This window comes from Halichoeres trimaculatus, unplaced genomic scaffold, assembly GCF_033239565.1.
Source record: "Halichoeres trimaculatus isolate MK-OKI-2021-1 unplaced genomic scaffold, fHalTri1.1 fHalTri1_scaffold_7, whole genome shotgun sequence".
Taxonomy (NCBI): domain Eukaryota; kingdom Metazoa; phylum Chordata; class Actinopteri; order Labriformes; family Labridae; genus Halichoeres; species Halichoeres trimaculatus.
The window spans coordinates 33,315,454-33,340,389 of NW_027437185.1; the positions used below are offsets into that span (position 1 = coordinate 33,315,454).

Genomic DNA, 24,936 nt, shown 5'->3' on the forward strand with positions numbered 1-24,936 from the left:
GGTTCATCACTCAGTTAGAGGCTGTGTGAGAAAATGACTCTGTAATGGAAGTCCCCGCATAAGCTCAAAATCACTTCAAAACCCAGTTTAGTGCAGATGGCCTAATGGCCTAGGTCATGCCCCATGAGGTTTGTCTCAGTATGGGTGGCCTGGGTTCAAAGTCCTGCCTGTGGCCCTTACCCACATGCCACTCCCCTGTCGCCCTGTTTCCTACTCTATCTACCGTCCTCTATCTGAATAACACCCCCAAATATAACTTTTGAAAAAGTGTATTGCTGAATCCAACGGTCCCGTGGTCTGACAAATCCAAAAGTCACTCTTTTTGGAAATCCTGGATGCAGTGTCCTTGGCTCTAAAGCAGAGAGGGAGCACCAGTCTTGTTCTCACCTCATAGTTCAGAGCTGGCATTCTTGATGATCTGATGATCAGAAGAGGGGGACTTACACATGTGAAGGCTCCGTTGATGCCGAACAATAAACCACAGGTTTAGGAGCAACAGAGAGGCAACAAAAAACCACTGTTGTACTTTTACCATCTCATTTTCCAGTTACAGTTTCATTTTCAAATGTTTTTTAACCTACACTTTAAGTGTTTTAAACAGTTTTAGTTTTTGTTTGTATTTATCATGTTTTGTATCATGTGAATTTCTGTCTTTCTTTTCTTTCTTTTTTTCTTCAGCAGACACAACAGTCTTTGTTGTGACTGTTAAAATAAACTGCTACAAACACTGTTTAAATCCTCCTCAGTCAATAAACCTGAATCTGATTTGTTTACAGAGCAAAGAGTTGTGTCTCCTGTTTTTGACCACTAGACGTCAGTGTGGGACAATAATGCACTCCACAGCACCAATTAAAAACATCAAATCGGTTTGAAGAGTTGGAGTTAGGATGATAGTAAAGGTATACAAACAGTTAAAAAAATAATATCTGACAGTGGAAAGAAATCATAAGAAACATTTATTGTGAGTTAGGTAAAATCTTCAAGTCTAAGATTTTTTTTTCTTTGATGCAAGAATTGGTTATTCAGTCAGAATTCTGACAAAAGTCAGTTCTTGGTCAGTTTTTGGCATTCTGAGAACATAATTTTGCTGTCTAGTCATAGGATTCAGACTTCAAAGTCAAATCATCAAAAATGTAGTTTCAGCATTTTTTTCATCCATCCAAACCACTCAGGTTTTCTTTCTTTCTTTGGTCATTGGCCCCATCCTTTTCTTTAAATGAAACCCTATACTTTTTGAATCTGAAATATTTTACCAGTCTTTTATAGTTCGAATAGACAACTCAGGCTTTATACAATCATGTAAAACAAAACATCTCAAGTCACAATCTGTGACTTGTTTTGTATAGAGAGGACACGCTGACCACCAGAGGGCGCTGTAGACTGTGATAAAATGTCTGTTTACTGAATCAAACCTTGAAATTAACTTTGAAAGACCTCATCTGATCAGTTTTGACTGAAGTCTACTGATCTGATCTGGAACATGATGATGTACATGACTAGAGTTTGTTGGATTTTTTAAAATTATAATTGTTATTATACGCTGGCATTTGCTGTAGAATGTACCAAAAACAGAGGTAAGAGACAGAAAGGAAGAAAAATTGATGGTTGTGTAGGTTATATAGAAATATATTTTTTATGGACTTAGTGTCAATAAAAGTCTAAAATATATATATATGTATGTATATATATATATATATATATATATATATATATATATATATATATATATATATATATATATATATATATATATATATATATATATATATATATATATATATATAAACAATAAACAAATAAATAAATAAAAAAAAAACAACTCATAGAGGGCAGAGAAAAAAATCATGAATGAAGTAGAAGGATATTTCTAATAAATTAAATTTGTGACTATGAATATATGCCAACATTTTGTGGAATATCTACAGCTGCAAACAAACCTCCCTTTAGGGACAATAAAGAAACCTTTGGCCTTTGACCTTTTGATCTACTGTTTTGTAAAATATCCCTTTATATCATGCTTTTTCCCTTGGTGGGTTAGTGTTTAATGTTTATGTTTTGTACAAGATTTTGTAATTATAAAATAATTCATGTTTCATAAGACTGTTTTCTGTTCTGCAAAATGTTTTAGTGTCATATGAGAGGAGTATGCAAACGTTGGAGAGTAACACACCTCTTTCGAATTCTTTCCCATGATGCATTGTTAGAAGTTGCAGTTTGTTTCTGTTTTTTTTTCTTTTATGTTAACTTTTAGATTTTTTTTTTTTTGCTATGTGAATTTATTCCAGCCCCCATTTTTTTATATTTTATCTTTATTTTATCTATTTATTTTATGAAATGTTCAAGCAGTCGACCTTCAAATATCTAGCTTTCCTGATATGATTAAGCATGATTCGAAAAAAATAAAAAATAAAATCTTTTTTCTTAAGTAATAACAGATTGTTCGATTTCATGAATAAATTCATATTTTGATTCTGACGAAAAAACGATCTTTTACGGTAGTTTTACTTATAACAAGACACATGACGTCATAGTACCTTTTCAGGAACAGTTGATTTTGAGCGGATTTGTAATTCTCTGTTCCCTCTTCCTCCTCTCTCCCTCTCTATCTCTCTTCTACAGTCTCTCTACCTGTGTCTCCTCCCCCCTCCTCCTCCCCCTCCTCCTCCTCTTCTCCTCCTCTGTCGCTCTCTCCTCAGTCGAGCTGCTGCTGCTCAGACGGCAACAGCACCGCCCGCCTCTCTCCGCGTCTCTCCGGCTCTATCTACCTGTCTTTCTCTTTCTCCTTCTACCTGCCTCCCCCTCCCTCCATCCCTCCCTCCGTCCGTCCCTCTCCTCCCCCCTCTCGGTGCGGACATGCTCCCGGGGCTCCGGAGATGAGGCTCCGAAATGTCTCCTTCCTGACGGTCTTGTTGTTCGGGCTGTGCGGGCTGGTCTCCCTGTCCTGGTACACCGCCTTCAGCAGCTCCAGAGGTAAGACCCGGACCCGGTGTGTGTATGTGTGTGTGTGTGTGTGTGTCCCCTGAGTCTGTGAGCGTGTGTGTGTTTGCTTGTGTCACGGCTCCGCACGCCGGGCTGCAGATGTGTGGGGTCGCCTTGGTTTGGTTGCAGCTCCGCTTTGTGTTTCTGGATGTTGCAGAGGAGAGAACCTGGTGCTGTTGATGTGAAGGAAGACTGCAGGAACCGAGGGTCTGGGGGAAAGGGGGCGCTTGATTTGGGGTTCGGTGCACGCCAGCTGAGAAGGTCCACATGCAGGAGCGTAAAGGGGAGGGCCTGGCTGCAGCTCCACTTTGTCTGACAGAAAAGAAAAACACACATGATGCTGCTGATGAGAGGGGAGCTCCAGGAGGAGAGGAGCGCTTGGTTTATGACACAAACTGGCACAGAGGAGAGGGGGGAAGGAGGCAGTTTGGTTGATTTTGTTGCAGAGGAAACACAAGCTGCTGAGGAGGGGAGCTCCAGAAATGAGGTAATGAAGGGAGCGTTTGATTTGTGGTGCCTCATGTGCCAGCTAGTAGTAGATAAAAAGGGGAGGGGTGTGTTTGATTTGGTTGTGGAGAAGTGTGGCTGAGCAGGTGAGCTGGGCACCTTCAACTGCCCCGAGGGAGCGCTTCATTTGTGGCCTGTTTTGCACCAAAACAAGGTATACAAGGCCAGATTTGTGATGAGGGTTTGAGGAGCGTTTGGTTGGTGTTGCAGAGAAATCACAAAATGCTTCTGCATGGGGAAAAAGAAGGGAGCGCTTGATTATTACAGCGAAGGGGGAGTTTGATTTCTTGCAGCTCTACTTTGGGGAGAAGTGTTTCGAATTTGGCTCTCAGAGTCGTCAAAGGAGCACTTGATTTGTGTGCAGGTAAGATGAAGATCCTTATGTGCCATAGGAAGCGCTTGATTTGCAGCCCATGTTGCACCAGGCCAAACATTGCACAGGTCAACTTATGGGAGGAGTTTTGTTAAGGTTTTTGGTTTCTCTGCAGCTTTTATTGTGAAAAAATAATTGGATTTTAAACAACTAAGGCCCACACACTCCTCAAATTACTGCTTGATATGATCAAACCTCATGCCAGTCCGGTTAAAAAGGTGGTTAAAGAAGGGAGGGGTGTGTTTTGTCCTGAGGTAGTGGAAGGAGCACTTGATTTGTGATTCTTGGAGGCAGAGGAGGTGTAGGAAACAAAACTGGAACGTAAACAAAAGCTGCAGTAGAGACTTTGATTCATGGGGCAGAAGGGAGCGCTTGATTCACTATTCATCTCACAAAAGCTCATGGGAAAGAGGATTTGTTTGATAGTGTTGTGGAGATGCTTGTGCATATCGAGGGAAGCCTCAGCAGTGATGGATTAAAGGGCGCTTGATTCGAGAGACATCACATCCAGGCATGTCTTCTCTCTCAAACGCACGTAATGAAGAATAAACACAAAAAGATGAATTTGCAAGAAGCTTCACTTCATCAATCAGCGAGGGAGCGCTTGATTCAAGATGCTTCATGTGCCAGAAAAGTAAAAGTTGTGTTTAGAGTGAAGTGGCAGGTGCAGAGAGTGGAGAGAGAATCACAGCTGTGCAGGTAAATAAAAAGATTTGTTAACCAGGGAGCGCTCGTTTTGCATCTTTCCCCTCAGGTGAGACGAGTTACAAGAGATTTGACACAAAGGAGTTAAGATGATTATGTTGCACAGAAACTCGACCTGTTGTTGCACATAGGAGGCCACAGGCTGTTTAATAAATGGACCTGAACACAAATAAAAGACGCACACTCCAGGGGCAGGAGTGGTGCTTGTTTTGTGAAGCACTGTAGCTTAGAGGGGAGGGTTATAGAAGGTAAGGAGTGAAGATGTGCAAAAGAAGAGGTTTGAAATCTGCAACCATCAACCAAAGAAAATCTGTTATGAAAGATCCATCAGTTGTGGGTATGAGGCCTGTAGAAGGAGGGTTAGTTTGATTTTGTTGCAGCCTCCTCTGGTGTTAAAGATGAACATGTCAGATGAGCTAAACTTCATAAGGTCATTAACACCTTAGAGAAGAAAACACGATACAGGGAAGTAAACGGAGGAAGTTTGTGCCAGTTTGTTACAGAGGAAACACAAGATTCTTCTGTGAGTGAGGTAATGTAAGGGAGCGCTTGGTTTGTAATGCATCTTGAGGCGGAAACAGGAGGTGGCTGGATTAAGTTACAGTACTGCAGCCTCCAGAGGGTATGAAACGGACCACTTTGTTTATGAAGCAACAAAGCTGACAGGGAACCTTTCATCAGGTCATGAGGTAATCACGGGAGTGTTTGATTTGTACATCACTTCACGCAGTCGGAGAAGAGAAGAACTTTATTAGCAGCATTTTATGGCAGGTGTCATGAGTATCATCACTGATGCTCCCTCTGTTTGAAATCAGGGTCTTTGCTCCTCTTCCTTTCTGTAAACAGATAGAAAAGAGTGGAGGTGTGCTCTCCCTGCTTTGGCTTTCCATTCATGCCCATGAGGGAAAGACAGTGGAGGTGTGCTCTTCTTCCTTGCGTTCCCATTTATGGTAGAGGAAGGAGATGTGCTCTCCCTCTGTAAGTATTTGGAAGAGAGGGGAGGTGTGCTCTGGTTGCCTACTGTATGAAAAGGAGGTAGGTCTGTGTACCGAGCCTGCTTTTTGACTCTTCCTGCTCTGGTTATCACGTAAAAGAAGGAGAAAAGAGGTGTGTTTTTCCTACTTTTGCCTTTTAACTATAAACATGTAAGAGACAGGAGTTGTGTTCTACCTACCTTTGCTTTTTAAATATGCATATGTAAGAGAAGTGAGATGTGTTCTACCTACCTTTGCTTTTAAATTATGCACGTGCAAGAGAAGGAAGATGTGTTCTACCCACCTTTGCCTTATAATAATGCATGTGTAAGAGAAGGGAGATGTGTTCTACCTACCTTTGCTTTTTAATTTTGCACATGTAAGAGACGGGAGATGTGTTCTACCCACTGTTGCCTTACAATAATGCACATGTTCGTGAAAGGAGATGTGTTCTACCTACCTTTGCTTTTTCATTATGCATGTGTCAGAGAAGTGAGATGTGTTCTACCCACCTTTGCCTTACAATAATGCATATGTTAGAGAAGGGAGATGTGTTCTACCTACCTTTGCTTTTTCATTATGCATGTGACAAAGGAGATGTGTTCTACCTTCCATGACTTTTAATGTTAGAAGAGAAAGAAAGTGTGCTCTGCTTTAGTTGTATGGAAGCATATTAGAGAGAAGTGCAGGTGGTGTGCTCTCCCCATGTTTGCCTTAATATGTATGCTCATAAATGTGAGGTGTGTGCTTCCAGAGCAGAGCCAAACCACCAAGTATTAATTTATGCTTGAAAATAATGAAATCTTTTGCTAACAGTGATCCTGACTAAATGAGACATCAGGGGATGCTTGTTTTATGGATAGAGTGGGCTTAAACAAGAGGGGATACTTGGAGTGTGACAGTAGAATGAGGTAATAAAGGGAGTGCTTGATTTTTGATAGGTCACAAGCTTGTTGAGGGAACAGTGTTGGAGTTACAGCAGGAGCTGAAGACGGAAGAGGAAAGCAGTTAGCATGAGATAAAACGCAGCTGTGCAAGTAACCAGGGTGCGCTCGGTTTGTGGTTGAATACATCCAAGCTTGATAAGTTAGGATTAAAAAGTTGTTTCGTGCCTCTGGTTTTTCTTGTAAGAGCAGCATCAACCTCAGAGTACATGACGTGAGAAGCTCCACACACTGAGAAAAATTTAGGGAGCGCTTGATTTGTGATCCAGCATAAACCATGAATGCATAAAATATGAGGAGGTTATTCTACCATGCCGCTGTTTTCACATATACTCAAGAATCAGTATTCCAGAGGTGGCAGCTTCAGCAGCTCCAGACTAACCAGGGAGCGCTTGATTTGTTACACTTCATGGTCCAGGTGACACAGGAGGCATCTTGGGCTGTTTATTGCAGCAGAGGAACAGACGGGTGTGAGGAAGTTTGAACTCTAACTCAGGTGAAGCAGTTGTTGAGGTGAAGGGCGTGTTTGTTTGTTAATGCATGGCGTGCCAGATAAGAAGGGTGGAATGATGGGACGAGAGTTTGTAGAGATATAAAGTTTTCTACAAAGGAGGAGGGTAAGGGGATGCTTGGTTTACGGTTGCAGATATCCAGCCAAAGGGTATGCTTCATTTATGATCCATTCTTGTAGGGTGGAGACGGCTCATGTATTATTTTCTTTGTTTAGCGGTAATAACCTCTGCCGTGGGAACAGATGATGATTGGATGTAAACAGGCATTATCTGCTGGTTTTTACTGTCAGCTGCCTCAGGAGAGAAAGGGAGCGCTTGATTTATGATACATTACAGCCCTGGGGAGGGGGGTCTTTGTGTTTATGTGTGTTTTGTTGCAGCTGCTTTGCATGAAGCTATGATGCAAGAACAACATGTGGGTGTTTACACACAGGAGCTCTGCAGGCCCAGCTGTCAGGTGCAGGTCCAGGGGCGCGCTTGATTTGGTCCCTTTTACAGCCAGTGGAGAAGGAGGTTTGTAACTTTTACCCAGGGTCTTGTTGAGCAGATTTATGCAGCTGTTTGAACATGCCATGCAGCTTAAAAAGAGGGTGCCTGGTTTGTGATTTGTCACACAGCAGGGGAGCGGGGTGCGACTGTTGTGCGGCAGATGTTGTCTGGAGCCACGGTCTGCTGTGCTCAGTGTGTTTGTGACGGGTGGAGACAAAGCGGCTTCTGAGTAGAAAGGGGGCTCAGTTTGTGAGATGAGTCGTGCTGGGTGGGAGGGAGTGTGGAAATGTTTGCATAAAGTTCAGCTGAGAAATCAAATTCTGCAGGTTTGGAAGCTCAGCAGCTTTTTTGAAGGAGCGCTTATTTTGCATGCCGGTGGGGAGGGGTCGGGTGTTGGTTGATAGTGTTTGGACACATTTCATTAGAAATAATGCAATTTTTGTGCTTCATTTTTAAAAATGACCTACAACAACTTCAAAACTGGGCCTGAGATAGTCTTATTTTGTCTTTTGGTGTAGCTTGTTAGCATTATCGCACTGATAATATTGTGCATCCTTAGTTGAATGCATTCCGTCTGAGGGAAAAACAAGCATCAAATGTATGGAGGAAAATACCACCAAGGAATATTTGCTTTCTGCTTCCTGTTCCTCATGTCTGTGACTCATGGACCAAATGTGATGTCAGACTGCTGATAATCATCTACTAATCAAATCAGCTGCAGAGTTTCACACACACACAGAATTAATTCTGACACACACCTGCACAGAAACTCATTAACATCTCTTGCTGATGTAGCTCTACTCCCCCCTGTTGTGGCCTCTTCTGTACACTTCAGGATTTATTTTAAAGGTGCAATGCGTAGAAGTTAGAATTTTAACAACATAACCCTGTGATGGCTCATGTTCTGTTTTATGGTGCTAGCCTTCAACAGCGAACCTCAAACACGCCTCTGACACCCATATAGAAAAAAAAATCAGAAATGCTTAAGTTTGTTAGACTTTACCATACACAATAAACAATTACGTTTAGAATAAATAAATACTGATACGTCCACTTTATGTCTTCCTGATCTTTTTGGACCAAAATGTGATAGATTTAGGCTGTATTCAAACCAGAAAAGTCCTTTGGTCCACTTGTTTGGTCTGGACTAAAAGCGGACTTTTTTTTTTTTTTGTTTGGTGTGGTTCGTATTCAGATTGTACTTTCTGCACGTGGACTATATTCTGTAAACACATCCACGTTTGTGATGATCGGTGCTCTTATTGGACAGCACTGACAAAGGCGGCACACAGGGTACAGACCCGGAAATGGAGGTAAACGTGTGTGTTTGTGCTCTTGTTAGAGCTGCTAAATCATTTTCAGTTTCAAGAGCAGCTCCTTCAAAGCAGGCTTAACAAAACCGTTTCAAATTATGGAACAGCGAAGACGAACGCACGCAGCAAGGAGACGCTATGCACTGCGTGTCCTGACCCACAACATGCTAGCAACAGCGTGGCTAAACAGAAGACAGAGGATCAGGTTACGGTGGCCTTATAGGCCCAAAAGCATGTATCCTGTAGTTAGGTCGGATGGACCTTTGTTTGTATTCAGACCTGCACCGGAGAACCACAAACTGCACCAGAGTTCGTTTGGAAGCGGACCAGGACTCAAAAAGTGGGTTTCCGTCCGGTTGTTTGGTCCGCACCAGGGTTCGTTTGTGTCTATTCACACCTGCATGAAAAGTCCGCACCAGCGTGGGTAACGAACCCTGGTTCGTTTAAAGTGGACCAAACAGTCCAGTTCTGAATACGCCCTTTAGTTTCAGTGTGAGCTCTCGGTAAGAAAGTGGAGGATAAAACCACGACTGAGTGTTGCCAACTTACAGACTTTGTTGCAACGTTTAATGACTTTTCAGACCCTTCAGGTGACTTCTCTAGAGTTTGGAGAATCTGAGGTTAAAGCATGTTTTGATCTCAATGGCCAGCGTGTGTGAGTCCCTCCCCTATCCAAAACACAAACAGACAGTCCTCCTCGCTCATAGCAGTCTCCTCCTGCTGCTCCAGAGCAGACAACTGCATTCAAATCAATCACACAAGTGTGTGTCTCATTATGGTCACTTCTGCCAGTCCCCAGCCCAGATAAAAGAGGAGGGTTGATATTTAGACATAAAAGAAACAAGAATGGACAGAAGAAAGTTAATTTGTAGTTTCAAACATATTTATGATGTTGTGTTTTACCTGTTGTCTGTCGCTCTCATGTTATTTCTCTCTCCTACAGAGTCCATGACAATTACATGCAAATTGATGATTATGCAAATTAGAAAGCAGCATCGTTAAGTGACTTTTAGTGACTTCTGGGGCAGCTAATAGCAACTTTCCTTTCTGAGGAGTTGGCATTTGAAACTAGCAATGTTTCACTCAGCTTTAATGGTGTTTGAAATGGGAAACGGCCTCATTCTTTCAGGTTTTTCACGACTGTACATGACAGAATTAGTTAAAAATAATCTGTTAATGGTGGATTAGCAGAGTATATAATCTGTGGTGTTAAAAACAACAACAACAGCATACATGTTCACTGTTTCTGAAATGCTGACAACATCTTCACTCTGTATCTTATCTATCCACAAAGAGGTTGGGTTGAATTTGTTCCTAAAACACACAATCAAGAGTTTACTCTGATCTCTTTTGGTCTCGATACTTTACTTCCTCAGTTTGCTGTTCTCCCTGGCTGCACAGCTCTTTCCTTCTGTGCTTTCTTGAATAAATGCAAATTATGCTGCATTTGATGATTATGGTGCATTCATGTGCAGCCGTGTAGTTAGATAGGCGATATCTTCGCCCTGATAGGAATTTAAATTTTGTTTGCAGCTCATCTTTCCTGCTGGTACAGCATTAACTTTTAACCTCTTGGAAAATAACTCTCAAAGACTTTAATCTGGTTTAATTTCATCATTTTGTGCTCATTTCTCTCTCTTTCATCACTTTTTCTTCTTCTGATTAACTCTCTTCATTTAATTTAAACTTTCGCTCGTCACCTCACGTCTGTTTGAGATTTATCTGCAGCGGCAAAGTAAGAAAACAGTCTGGCTGTAAAAGACTGTTTCACAAGCGAAGGACGTTTCTTCAAACTTTCCTCACCTTGACGAAAAGTGTTATCCCTGCTGTCGTTTATGAAATATTAAAGGGATTTCTGGAGGTTTCAGAGCGATGATTTGAGACTCTTTAAACAAACACTTCCAGCTGTTGGAGGATGAAATCTGATCTTCATCACAGCTGCTCTGAAAAATCACTCATTGATAAATGGCTCATGAAGTCAGTCAGCGGGGAAACGCTGACATCCTGCAGGTTTTGGGTTTATTTGGACTGAATTACTTAAAGAAGATGATGCAAATGGAGATATTACACACACACACACACACACACACACACACACACACACACACACACACACACACACACACACACACACACACACACACAACTTAGCGGTGTTGCCTCTGCATCCTCTTGCAGGATGAAGGCGAGTTTCTGCTGCAGAGCGGTGATTGATTCGCACGCTGATGGCACTTAACCACGAGGTGTGTGTTTGTGTGTGTGTTTGTGTGTGAGAGAGACCCTCTGTGTGTGTGTGTGTGTGTGTGTGTGTGTGTGTGTGTGTGTGTGTGTGTGTGTGTGTGTGTGCTGTGTGCTGTGTGCTGTGTTTGGCAGCACTCAGAGTAAATTAGTCCAGTCAGTAAAGGTGTGTTTGATTTATTGGTTCCTCTGAAACTGCAGCAGTGATGTCATGTTAACAGCGACAAGGTCAGAGGTCAACACCTTTTCATCCTGGCTCCTGATTGGCCGGGCTGTGTGTCAAAACCTGTCTGAGTATCAGAGTCTACTGCCACTGCCATGTTGGAGGTTATTGTTGTATTATTTAAAATCAAGATTATTTTTTTCTTTTTTTTTTTCCTTTTTTTCGGGGATGTTTTGGAGCCACACACGTAAACACATTTTTAATACATCATTGGGACAACATGACTAAAGCTCTTCAAGGGGACTTCTGTTTTCAGTAATGCTGGAATGAAGTAGAGCTGCATTTCAACTATAGGAGCTAGGGTCTAAATATAGATTCGGGGTTGTAAATTTACTCCTGAAAACTTTTGTTTCAGGGCTGTTTGGGGCTTTTAGAAATGGCTTGGACTGGCTTTAGCTCGCTTTGTCTCTGGAGTGTGTCAACAAATCCATCAGCAGTAAAATAAAGCACCATCAAAACCAGCATAGGCTGAATGTCCTCAATGCTAACAGGCTAACTGCAGTCCCTCTGTGGTGTAATTTGATGTATTTTTTCCTCGACACTTCATCTTCCTGTTTTACATAATGGATCTTCAGCCCAGGTCACACTTTGGTCTAAGTTCCTGGACCGCCTGGTCCAGACGCAGTTTCAGTTAAAACCCTTCTAAAACCACGGGGATCACTGGTGACACCGCTGCACAAGTGTTTTTCAAATTACTGGAACTCCTCGCTACTTCGTGCAATTTTAATCATTCAAAGTGCCCCTGAAAGCGGTGAAACGGGGCTTTCTGGTGATATTACATACATTACGGTAATGACTGAGTGCTTTGTGTGGGGAAAGAGGGAATGAGCAGGAGGAGCGAGCGGTGCTTGTGTGAGAGAGCAGAGGCTTCAAATCAACTTTCGGTTCGCTTTCTTGGAGTTCAGGAGAGTTTTAGAGGTGTAACCTGTGCAAACAAATATGAATCTTGTAAATAATAGTCTTAATGAAAGTGATTTTGACGTATTTTTGCAATTCTTGTGTGTTTTTTGATCAAGTCCTTTACTGTGTTTTTTTCCACATTTTGGCGAGTTTTTTGGTGCGTGTTTTGCCGTGTTTTTGTAGTTTTTCCATTGTGTATTGTTGTTGCCATTGTGTGTCAAGTGGGTCTCTGTCTTCAGGTGGACAGGAACTGTTTCACAGTCTACCACTACTAAAATAAAATAAAATGCCTGGCTTTTTGACAACTTATACAGCCTGTAACATGGACTCAGGCAGCTCCAGAAATGTGAAACTGTCTGAGTTGTTGAAAAATAGTTTGAATTAAATATTTGCAATATCAGAAATGTTCAATCTGCACTTTTTTAAGATTTTATATGAAGAAAGTTGAAGAAAATTCAATTCCGTTTTCGTCCTTTTCCTTTTATAACACACAGTTTTAGGTATCTTATTACATAAGAATGGTAAATACTTGACAGAGTTTGAAACTACTACTTCTCCTGGAAAAAATGGTGTAAATTATTTACACATAAGGCATTTTTTGACAAAATTATTGACAAAAATAGACAAAAAGACCAGGTGCTTTAATAAAAATAGCTATTATTATGGTGCTAAAAATGTCACATCAAAACCATAGACTGTATAAAACATGGATGTAGTCTCGCCGACGTCACCCGTCTGTTTCTGAAACGGCAAATGAAGCACATCGGCGATAGCGGCCATATTGGTAGTGGCAAGGGCTTCGCTTACAGCCATAGGGCACCTGTCAGTCACATGACCCTCAGCTGTGCCTCTTATTGGAGGAGCTCATGATCTCAATAACCCCCAAATGGCTGAGTTTGAAAAAAATTCACCCCAGTAGAGTGGGTGCTGGTAGTAAAATTAGCGACTCAGACAGGAGACGTTTTTTGAACCAGGCTGTAAATAGGTTAATTTCTGCTTTGAAAATGGCTTTTTTTGGCTTGGTATGTATGTGGCTGCCTGTACTTCCGTAGCCAGCCTCAAGCGGACACTCAAGAAACAGCAGATTTTAGCATTTCTGCATTGTCACATGTTCCCAGACCGGAGGTTGCCGCTTGATCAAAACACATAGCATTCATCAGTGGCAAAAAATGTCTATGGAAGCAAAAACGTCCTCATGAGAAAGTGTGTTCGTCAATATTTGGTCCTTGTTAGTGTAGTAAAACAAACACACAGATGGGTTTACTGCATGGAAACTGCAGAAGGCTTATCAAGATTAGGTGACATACACACACACACACACACTCACAACGGCCTCTTTCAGCCTAGAAGTGAACATGCCTGGCCTTGTCCTCTTGTCACTCAAATAGACACACACACACACACGCACACACAAACACACACACACACACACACACACACACACACACACACACTTAAGCCCCATTTCCACCAATCAGCTCAGTTTGGTTTGTCTTGGTTTGGCACAGATTTGTGGCATTTCCACTGGCTAATCCCAGAACAGGTCCCCGAACAACTAAACTTTACCGTCCGACTAATTCGGATTCACAGAGAAGATGAATTGCTGGATGTCTTCCTCCTTTGCTCTTTGTTTACTGTGATGCATTTTTTTCTTCTTTGTTGGATCTATCAGCGGGGTACACTGTGTTGCACTGCTTTGGCGTCACGCTGTAACCTCACTGATGCAAACAGGATCAGGTTTAACTGATCCAACCTGAGCCAAACTGTCCAAACCGGACTGGTGGTGGAAATGGGGCTTTAAACACGCTCACTTGCATTCACACACACTTCCTGGCTCCTGGTTCAGTGATATTTTGTTTCTCCTTGTAGTCTGAAGTAAAGTCCTCTGCTTATTTTTATTATATGTTTAATTGTTGGATTATTTCCTGTATTAAACAACGATTTAGCTCCGTTTGCTTGCTCTGAGCTTTCTGTGAAGTGGTTTTAAAGTAAGTGGATTAGTCCGAATAACATTTTCTAAAAATGAAGGATTAGTTTCAGCATGAGATCGTTCAGATTATCAGTAAACCAAAGGAAAAGAACGAGACTCAGAGCTCAGACTGACGAGGACAGGAGTATTGATTCGTCTCTGCTTTCAGTCCTCTTTCCTTTGTTCGTATTAGACAACACAACTGCACACACAGACACAAACACACAGACACACACAGATTTCTGCTCGAGTGTTATAACCACTCTCACAAAGACAATGCTAAATTTTGGTACATCTCATAAGCGTGCATTTTTACACATTTGGATAAATAAATGTGAAACATAATCAGTCACATATTTTCAAATTTGCCCACATATTTTCATTTTTTCAGGAAGATTCAGATTTTTTCAGGAAGATTCAGATATTATACAAACTTGTATTTGTTCTTTATCTTTTTGCACAAATTTATTCTCTTATTCATACTTATATATAAACATTCCTTTTTTTTTACATATTTGTATACATATTCCTTTGTGTTTTACACATTTTTGTTATTTTAGTGTGTTTTTTGTGTTTCTTTACATATTATCATCTATTCCTGATACATTTATACACTCATATTGACACATGTTTATATTTAAACATTTATATTTCTTTTCTTAATTGCTAAACCCATTTCTTTCCGTCATCCCTCCTCTGCCTCTTTTTGTTTCCATCTCCTGCCTCCTTCCTCCTAATCTCACCTCCTCCATCTTCCCCCTCCTTGATTCCCTCCTCTTCATCCTTCTTTCTCTTGATTCCTCGTTTTTGGAGTCTCATTTCCTCCCTTTTCTCTTTCTAAACACTCTCCATTCTCCTCCTCTTTGTCTTCTTCCCTCCTTCCTGTCAGTCTTTCCTCTGGTCCTTCGGGTTTTGTTTGTTAACATGAGAGGATCTCTGACAGTTTGGTCAATATGAAACTGAGTGTGTGTGTGTGTGTGTGTGTGTGTGTGTGTGTGTGTGTGTGTGTGTGTGTGTGTGTGTATATATATGGGTAATGTGAGCTCTAGAGTGATTCCTGCAACTGAAGCTTCTGTTTGAGGCGTGAGTCACACTATTATTGACTGTAGCTCTATCTGTGTGTGTGTGTGTGTGTGTGTGTGTGTGTGTTACACACTAATTCCTTCAGCTGTCAGCTCTGATCAAGCTCCTGTGGGTCTGAATTAATTATGTAAAAAAAATAGAAAAATGAACTCCATTTTTATAAAGTCTCAAGCTGATGCACAACGTCCCCAAACCCGTTAACCTTTGGTTGATATGATTGGTGTCACGCGGTATAGTGGTGTGTTTTGCAGTGTCACGATATGTCGTACTGTATGGTGAGACAAGACAAGGCAAGGCATGTTTATTTTTACGAGGCAATTCAAATTACTGAGTCTGAATCCAACTGTTTTTTTTTTTTAGGAGGTCTGAAAAGACACTGTTACAATAATCAAGCCCACTGAAGATAAACGAATGGACCCGTTTACCAGGTCCTGCTGACACATCAGTCCTTTCATCCTCCACACATTCTTTAAGTGATAGTAGGCTGTCTTTATGACTGTCGTAATGTGTATATTAAATCCAGGTCCAAGTCCATGATCACACCCAGGTTTCCGGCATGGTCCATGGTTTTTGAAGTTGAACGACTAGAGTTACTCACTGACTTTAAATCTCTCTTTTTTGGCTTCAAAAACAACATCCTCAGTTTGATATTTGTTCAGCTGGAGAAAATTTTGGCTCATCCACTCACTCATTTGTTCAAAACATTTACCCAGAGCCTGCATGCTGCCATGATTGCCTGGTGACCTTGTAAAACATAACTGTGTGTCGTCAGCATAATTACCGGAACTGACTTTGTAGTTTTCTATAATCTGAGGCAATGGGAGCATCAAGATGTTCAAACAGATGAGGCCCCAGGATGGAGCCCTGGGGTACTCCACGTTATTCTTGTCTGCTCAGATGCACAGTTACCTATAGACAAAAACAGTCTCTGTCCTTTAGATGGGATTTAAACCAGTTCAGTACTATGTCAGAAAGTCCCACCCAGTTCTGTGGTTGGTTAAGTCGTATGTCATGGTTGACTGTGTCAAAAGCAGTCTCAGTGCAGGGATGAGGAAGACACCAAAACAGTTTTTACAGTGTCATGAAGTTGCGTAACTCTTATGTAACTGTTGAAAACTGCTTTTTCACCACCACTCCGTGTTGTGCCGCATTGTATCACCTTGTATTGTATCCTGTCAGGTCTTGTATTATGTTTTGGGATGTCATGTTGTGTCTTATTGTACTGTACTGTACTGTACTGTGCTTCACTATACTGTAATGTACCGTAACATACTGTACCTTGCTGTACCGTACCATGCTGTAGTACACAGTATTATGTTGAGCTATGTCTTTTCTTGCTGTATCATATTTATCATGTCTTATTGTGACATTTTGCGCCATGTCGTGTCAGGTCATATTGTATTGTACCGTACCACACTGTACCGTGCCAGGTCATATTGTATTCTGTCGTATCATATTTTCTCATGTTGTCATATGTTTTGCTGTGTCATGTTATATCATACTATACCTGTATCTTAATGTACCTTACTGTAGCTTGCTCTACCATACTTCAACTAACCGTACCGTGTCTTATCCTGCCATATCTATTCGATTTGCTTTGTCACATCTATTGTATCTTGGCATATCGTACCTGATGTGTTGCGCTGTATCTTGTTGTCTTGTATCCTATCGTCTCATATTTTGGTTTGTTTGCTGTATCGTGTCATGCCATACCATATTGAACTGTTCCTGATCTTAGTGTCGCAGTTTTATTGTATCAGGACCAGCCAGTTGTGATGCTGTCAGGGTTTTCTCTCCTGATGTGTAGATGTGGAAATGTTCCTGCTTCTGTATTTTCCTCAAAGCTTCTTCTTGAGGCTGAAACCTGCGGGAGTGAAATCAGCAGACCGACACCGCTTTGTGTCTCTGACCTTGACTGCTGCCCTCACCTCGGGGGTTGTACAGCCCCGTTCCCCCCAAACACCCCGCCTCCTCTTGAATGCTCACTCCTGCAGGCGGTTGTCATGGTTGGAGCTGTTACTGCTGCCTGTGGGCGGTTTCCAGCTCCAAGCCAAGTATGTGTGTGTGTGTATGTGTGTGTTTGTTCGTGTGTTGCACTGAATCTGTCCACAAACGAGTTTAAGTTAAATTTTCACCAAAACCACCTCCACAAGTTCGTTCTACAGCACGCAAAATTCAGACACGTCCAAATGTTTTCATCCCTTAAGTTGAGTTTCTGGAGTGTTGTTGGAGAGAAACGACTCATGAGCTTTCCATAGAGGACAACAGCAATACACCTGACCAAAACATTCTTTAAAACACTTGCACCACCATCTTTTGTTTTGCTTAAATTTTCTTCCATAACATCGGTTTGACACATGATCTGCTGAGTATGCTCAATTTGCAGTGTACTCTTGCTAAATTCAAGACAGTGTTAAATATCCAATACAGCTTGCCTTCATTACAGAAGAGGGTTAGAGCCACTGTAAAAAAAAAAAAAGAAAGAGGTTAAGTCAGTGGTATCAATAAATAAATTCAAACATTTGTCCAAAAAGATTTTAACTCAGAATTCTGAGATCAAAGTTAGAATTCTAGAACTCTGAATTTATTTCTAGAATTCAGAGATCAAAGTGGAATTTATAGACGGATTATGATACCATTGTATGGTGCACAACACAGTACAACAGAATATGATACAGCAAGATAAAAAAACAATATAATATGAAACAATAATGGGACGATTTACATAACAATATCATATGACCTATTACGATACAATATGTGTGACATGTTACAGTGCAATACAACACGTTATGATAAGATATGGTGCGATACAAAATAATACAACGTGATACAGTACAATGTACAAAGCGACAGCATACAATTAGATACAACTGAACATGACACAATTGGACACATTATGGTACATCACAACTGAGGATGGGTACCGACTTAGGTGCTATTACAGGTACAGACTGAATTTTGTCTGTATCGAGTACCAATTCATGTAAAATAAAACGGTACTATTCTTAACGCATTCACCTGACTGTGAGGGAGTTGAGGAGAAGTTTTTTTTCCATGCTGGACAACACAACATTACAAGTTTATACATTGAGAAATAAGTGTATTCAATTAAAAGCTTTGTGATGTTATTTTTAAACAAATCAATATTTATTACCGCTTAAGTACCAAAATTTGATACCATTAAGTAATGATACAGTACTGTTTGCCAGGTATCGGCATTGGTATCAAATCATTTCAAATGTGAAAGGTACCCATCCCTAATCTAACATTGCAGAGCAGAAGGACCTGCCTGATTCAGTTTCTGAACTCTTGCAGGTCCATCTTGTCAGGCTCCAATGACCAACGATTTCACTCGGCTGAATTCTGACTGGCCCAATCAGGGAAGAGAGGCGGGAGCTGTGGGAGCAGACGTGACATCAGCAGACTTTCATACTTGTCAGCGTTCCTTTGATTCTTAAGTTAATTTTTTTTAAAACAGAAGCTGTCGTCTAACACCTTTTTCACAGCTGTTTCTCGTGTTCCTGTAGTTGTTCATCCATCGTTTCTTAGAAGCGTCGGCTCACATAAGCTACGTCATCCCGTGGCTTGATGTGGATTGGTCCGTGGTGAGTGTGTTAATCAGAACGGTTGTCCAATCACCAGCTGCTGATTGTTTTTAAAGTCCCGCTGCTAAAAACAAATCTGAAGAGCTGCTACCCAGATGGACTTGTGAAATAATTCCGTGGCGGATATATGAAACTGTCCGTATGGCGTGTCAGGTTATCGCTAATCACAACAGAATAAAACATCACACAATTTAAACTTTACCATGCGATATGAAATGACAAGGCACAATATAATTCAACAAAATAGGAGTGATGCAGCATCATACAATACAATATAACATTTAACAATATGATAGACAAAATGCTAGCATCAAACTAGACATGACATTATATTATGCAATACAAAATGGCAAAATTCAATATGATGTAATACCAAACAATACAATATGAAACCATAGGCATAAAACTATGTGAAACGATATGATACAATAAACATGATTCGATACAACACCATATGGTACAACACGATACGACCTGACACAATACAGTATGATACAATAGACAGGATATTATACAATACAACCCAAAACCCTAAGATACAACACAACTGGACAAAACACTATACAATCTACATGATAGAAAACAATACAACACAATATGATACAACATGATACTGGCCTAATCTCTGCTCACTTTTTTTCAATACCTCATTCTCTGATTCTGAGTTTGTTTTTTTTTTCAAGATCCTCTGCAGAAGAAAGGAACAAATATTCATTAAATAAAACTGTTACAGTTTTTCATTTATTTGTTGTTTGATAGAAACACAGGCAGGGTGTAAACAAGTTGCTGTTAGCAGGAGTGCAAATTCATACAATGAAAACACAATCATCCACAACACACTGAGTTAAAACAAATACAAGTGAATAACAAGAGGCTGAGTGTGTGAATAACTTTAATACTTCAGTAAACACACTCTTAGTTACAGTCCTAATTGTTTTCATCAGTCTCGCATGAAGCATCATTGTTTCATTATGAGACATTAGAGCATAATATCCAGTTTAATAGTAATGTAATGACATCATGCTGCTTTAGCACACACACACACACACACACACACACACACACACACACACACACACACACACACACACACACACACACACACACATTGTGTTCCTGGAGAGTTTAAGACGTTGTGAAAGGAGCTGATGAATATTTGATGTGTGCTCCGTGAGGTCGGGTTGCACTCAGACACAGAAACCTTCTAAAGGACTCGATCCTCTGTGTCAGTCTCTAAAGAGTCACCTCAGCTCATGTTCGGCTCTAAAATTGACTTTTTTTTTTGTTTATCCAGTTAAAATGACTTAGCAGAAGCTGTGAGAGACACCTGATCTGCTGATGTGAGCCTCAGATTAGAATTAAGAGAAAACAGCATTTAAATAATGAAATACAGCAAACATTTATTCTTTGTTCGTTTTTATAGCTTTATTCTGTAATTAACATAGTTTTGAATACAGTAAAGAATACATTTTTTATTTATATATTTTTAGACAGCTAAATGTTTGCCAGGTTTTTCTTGTGGGCATTTAAAAGATTGTACTTCTGGAACCTCTTTAGAGGAACCTGTACTTTACTTTAGTGCCGTTCCCTTTCTGCACAGCAGTGACCTTAAGCGACCCGAAAGAGCATTGATTGGTGGGAACAGCTGCAGTACCAGCATCGCCATCTTTGCAAAAACCAACCTCCTGCAGATGAGCCAGAGCAGATTTCTGTTGCATAATCTTGTTTAAACTGATCACAGATGATGAAAGATGTATATATTCAATCAAAATTCCTGAAAGCGTCCTAATTTCTCTTCTCTGAACAGCATGTGCACCCCCCCCTCCAAAAAAATAAAAAAATTAGAAAATAGGAAAAAAATCACACTGATTTTGAAACATATTACAATTAACCTTACTTATATATATGAGTTCAAAATAGAGTAGCAAGATTCTCATTAACAAAAAAGAGAAAAATTAAACAAAATCAAATAAAGTAAAAGATTATCACACTATGATTGAAAAATTTAGAATTTGACACCAAAACATGGGAGTTAACGATCTAAAAGCCATGATATACGGGTAAAGCAACAAGTATTTAGACCACTAAAGATAAAAAGAAATTAAAGAAGTTAAATGTTTAAAAACTGCCATCAGTTAATTCAAAGAAACAAAGTCAGAAGAATCAAACAATTGCAAGATAAAAGACTAAGATACTGACTACAGACACTGAAATTATGAAGCCTTTGCTGAAGTGTTAAAAATTGCAGTTTCTCTTGTGTCCACTAGAGGCTGGCTGCAGAAGCGCTAGCAACCACATACACACCCATACAAAAATATCATCTTTACAGCAGAAATAAACCTGTTTACAGCCTAGCTCAAAAACAGTATTGGTTGAAATATTAATTTTTCTATCAGCACACGCTGAAAGAGAGAAGAATATTTACAGAACTTTGTATTCGTGAAGTTACAAACTATTTTTTTCTGTATGAGGGCATAACTGTTTTGACTGATAGGTGGACATCCTGTAACTTCAGCAAAGAGGCAAAAGGCCCACCGTTGTATCTCAATCAAACTTGAGCTAAGCCAGGTTGAGTTCACATTTACACTATTTTCTCTTGACGATGGGATTCAAAACTCTGAATCAGAAACTAGTGAGTGATGTCACAGAGACTATGTACATTTCTTATACTCCCTATGGAGAAAAAGAATGGCAGGTGCTTGTTCCTTTTTCTAACAGGGATCCTAGTAATGAACAAAAGAAATAAAAACAACACAAAAAAGTGCACCAGGCCTGTAGGGGGCGCTCAGAATTCAGATAACTCTACAAATGTTACAAGACATTTTCTTGTTCGTGGTTTTAGACTCAGAAAAAAAGCACATGCCCATGTTTAATCAGGGAAAAGGACATGTTTTTAATTTAGAAGAGAATTTTGATTTCCTCTTTAACTCTTTGGTTCAGCTGTTCTGATATTTTGGGAGTTTTGCAGAATTTCCTTAGAAGCCAGTAAATGACATCACAATAGGAAAAACAACCCAGCTGGAACTTTTCATCTCTTTTAAATCCCTCCAAAACATCAGAGTTCAAACAGCGGCTCTGTGGGTGTTACATATTTCACTGACGTGTGTGTGTGTGTGTGTGTGTGTGTGTGTGTGTGTGTGTGTGTGTGTGTGTGTGTGTGTGTGTGTGTGTGTGTGTAGTCCATGTCATCCTGACAAGTGTTCCAGACACTGATTGACGGGCGGCTGCAGTCGTTTATCAGCTGCTGTGTGTATGTGTGCGTGTGTGTGTTCGTACACTGCAGATTACCCCCTTTACACACAGTCACACGTAGATACACACACTCTGTAGTAACAGCCCTGATGAGTGTTTGGTCTCAGGCAGAGTGCTGACATTGTGATATGTGAGTGTGTGTATGTGTGTGTGTGCCAGAGGTATCAGGAGGACAACATGTGACCCAGTGCCTGAAGCATGTGACTATGTGTGTGTTAGTGTGTGTGTGTTTTTTGTATGTGATTTTATGATTTTTGACATGACCTTTGACCTCTTGTTCTGCTGCCCAGCCAGGACTCGGTTTCTTTGTTTTGCTGCTGTTTGCAGCTCATATGATCACAGACAGGACGCTTGAGTAACGTTACATCATCAGAAACTTCAGAAGCTAACAGTGATCTGGTTCTTTTGTTTTACTAAAGTCAGTTATGAAGTAAAAGTATTAAACCTTCCCTGAATAAACCCCTTGAGAAAAACTTGTGCTCCTGTCTCTTTAAGAGCAGTTTGGAACACAGCATTCTGGAACCAAACAGAGTTTGTTACTGTATTCTTCTATTTTGAAAAATTCACCCTTTTAAGGAAATTCCTTGACTGGTGATGTCACAATTTGAGCAAATCACAATGTCATCTCACTGAAATCTCATGAGACTTTAGAAACAAGCCCTACACCCCAGGTGAAACAGGTTATATTTCTGGTTTTGCTTAGGTAAAATCAAGTAATTTTTCATTTATAGTTATTTCTGATATTTATATAATCGCTATGATTATTTCGCTGTTGCTTTACACAATGTAAATCTCTAAAAACTTTAACTTCTGGCTTATATTTTTGAAAAACTGTATTTCAGCCCCTAAAACATTTCAATTTTAAGTCACTGTCTCTTTAAGGAATTTAAGAACACTTTAGAACACAGCATTCCGGAATCCACAAACATTGTGTTACTCTTATGTTCCATTCCTTCTCAAGGCCAATCACCAACTTGTGATGTCACCATTTAACCTTTATTTAACCAGGCTGGTTAATGATTGTTTTTAAAATATGAAAATGATAATAATAATTACACCGCTTGGAGAGAAACTTTATGGGTATATTAACTATGCAAAAAAAAAAAAAAAAAAAAATTAAAAGTAACTGGTCCCAACATTATGCCTTGTTCAATTCATGATTATGAGCAGAGCTTAGTGTTTTGGACTTTCGATCAGAACTCACACACTCTACTGCACCACAAATATGTGGATTCCCACCAAAATTAAATTTTCACTTAAGCTGTTTAATCCTGTGTATAGGTGCATTTTAATCAGGAGTACCAGGAACTTTTTTCCCAAGAAACCTCTCTTGCTGATTCCATGGAGATTACGCAAACCAGGCCAGTGACGTATGTGGAAACGTTAATATAACTGCAAAACACCTCCAGACCAGCAGGGGGCAGTAGTTGGAGCAATAAAGGCCACACAACAAAAATGACAGACAGATGACATGGTCGTGTTTGATGCTACGATTAACCTAGTAGCATGCAGGAGATTTAGCCCGTCCTCAACCAATCAGAAACTCTCAGCATTGCAGGCCCCACCCACAGAGTTCCAGGAAGGAGATTAACTCCCCAGGAACTAAAGTTAGGAAGAGGTTTTGTGGTCTCTGTCAAAGTGAAGTCTCACTCTTTGTAGAATTTCCTGAACTGTTTTCCGAGGAGTTTTTCCCTCACAGTTTGAAGTAACACTCTGATGAGATCCTGATCAGATGTTGAACTACTTGAAGTGTCTTTTCATCGCCAATGAGAACAAATTTTCAAAGATGAGGCATGAAACAGCCGAACAGACCTCGTCCTTCCAGCCTGAAGATGAAGTTTCTTTAGTTTTCTGCCTTTTTTCTTTTCATCTGAGGAGTTTTACTGTTTCTGGACTGAGTTGAAGGACGGAGTGTGTCGTCTGCTTTACAGATTTTAATCCCTTTGAAGCACATTTGTGTTTTTTAAAAATAAATCTGACTGGACTTTAAAGAAAAGAGGGATGAAGATGAGGAAGAGGAGGAAGAGGAGGTGATGGGGAGTCTCTGTACCGAATCAGATCTTCTTCCTCACACAGAGAGAACCATCTGTCCACCAGGATCTGTGTGTGTGTGTGTGTGTGTGTGTGTGTGTGTGTGTGTGTGTGTGTGTGTGTGTGTGTGTGTGTGTGTGTGTGTGGGTGGGCCCTGCCCACTCATTTACTGTAGATGAGTAATGGCACTGTCCAGGCAAATGGGCAGCATGTGTCTGTGTGTTTGTGCACATTTGTGTGTGTTTGCATAAATGTGCGTGTGTGTGTATGTGTGTGTGTGTGAATCACTTTCATTACATTAGTTAAATCTCTCTTCTCTCTCTCTGAGTTTCAGGTATCTCTGTTTCCTCTCAGGCGACCATCTGCCATCGCGCTCTTTGTGTGTGTGTGTGCGCGGTCATGTTTGTGCAGCTAATGAGTGTGTGTGCAGAAATGTGTGTGTGTTGCTGCTGCAGGATTGCATCTCTCATCCAGATGATGATGTGTTTCTGTGTGTGTGTGTGTTTTTAAGCAGATTATTTATCTTCATCAGCAGCAGAAACAGAAAAAAGTGAAAGTAGAACAGAAACATGTTGCTGTGATTCATCTTTTTGAAACTTTCCTCCGTTTCTGGCGCATAACTGGAGGCCTCACACTACAAAACTGAAATCTTATCCAGTGTTTTTGTCTTATGTTCAGTAGAAAATGTCTTGTTTTACTTAATAAGAGCCACACTCACCTGACCAGTCTAGAGAAATGTCTTATTTCAATAATTTAAAGACAAAAATGAGGTCTGAATTGCTTCTAACAAGAAAAAAAAATCTGCCAATAGAGAGAGAAACAAGAGAAAGTTACAT

At 40.4% G+C, this 24,936-nt stretch overlaps 1 protein-coding gene across 1 annotated transcript in view; it reads left to right on the forward strand.

Annotated features, from left to right (window-relative positions):
* The first annotated feature begins 2,695 nt into the window (after positions 1–2,695).
* mgat4b (alpha-1,3-mannosyl-glycoprotein 4-beta-N-acetylglucosaminyltransferase B) overlaps positions 2,696–24,936 on the forward strand; it is a 139,660-nt gene continuing 117,419 nt past the window's right edge. The window contains exon 1 of the mRNA XM_074674161.1: positions 2,696–2,970. Within this exon, the coding sequence (XP_074530262.1) occupies positions 2,874–2,970 (97 nt within the window). The 5' untranslated portion in view covers positions 2,696–2,873. The remainder of the gene's footprint in view (positions 2,971–24,936) is intronic.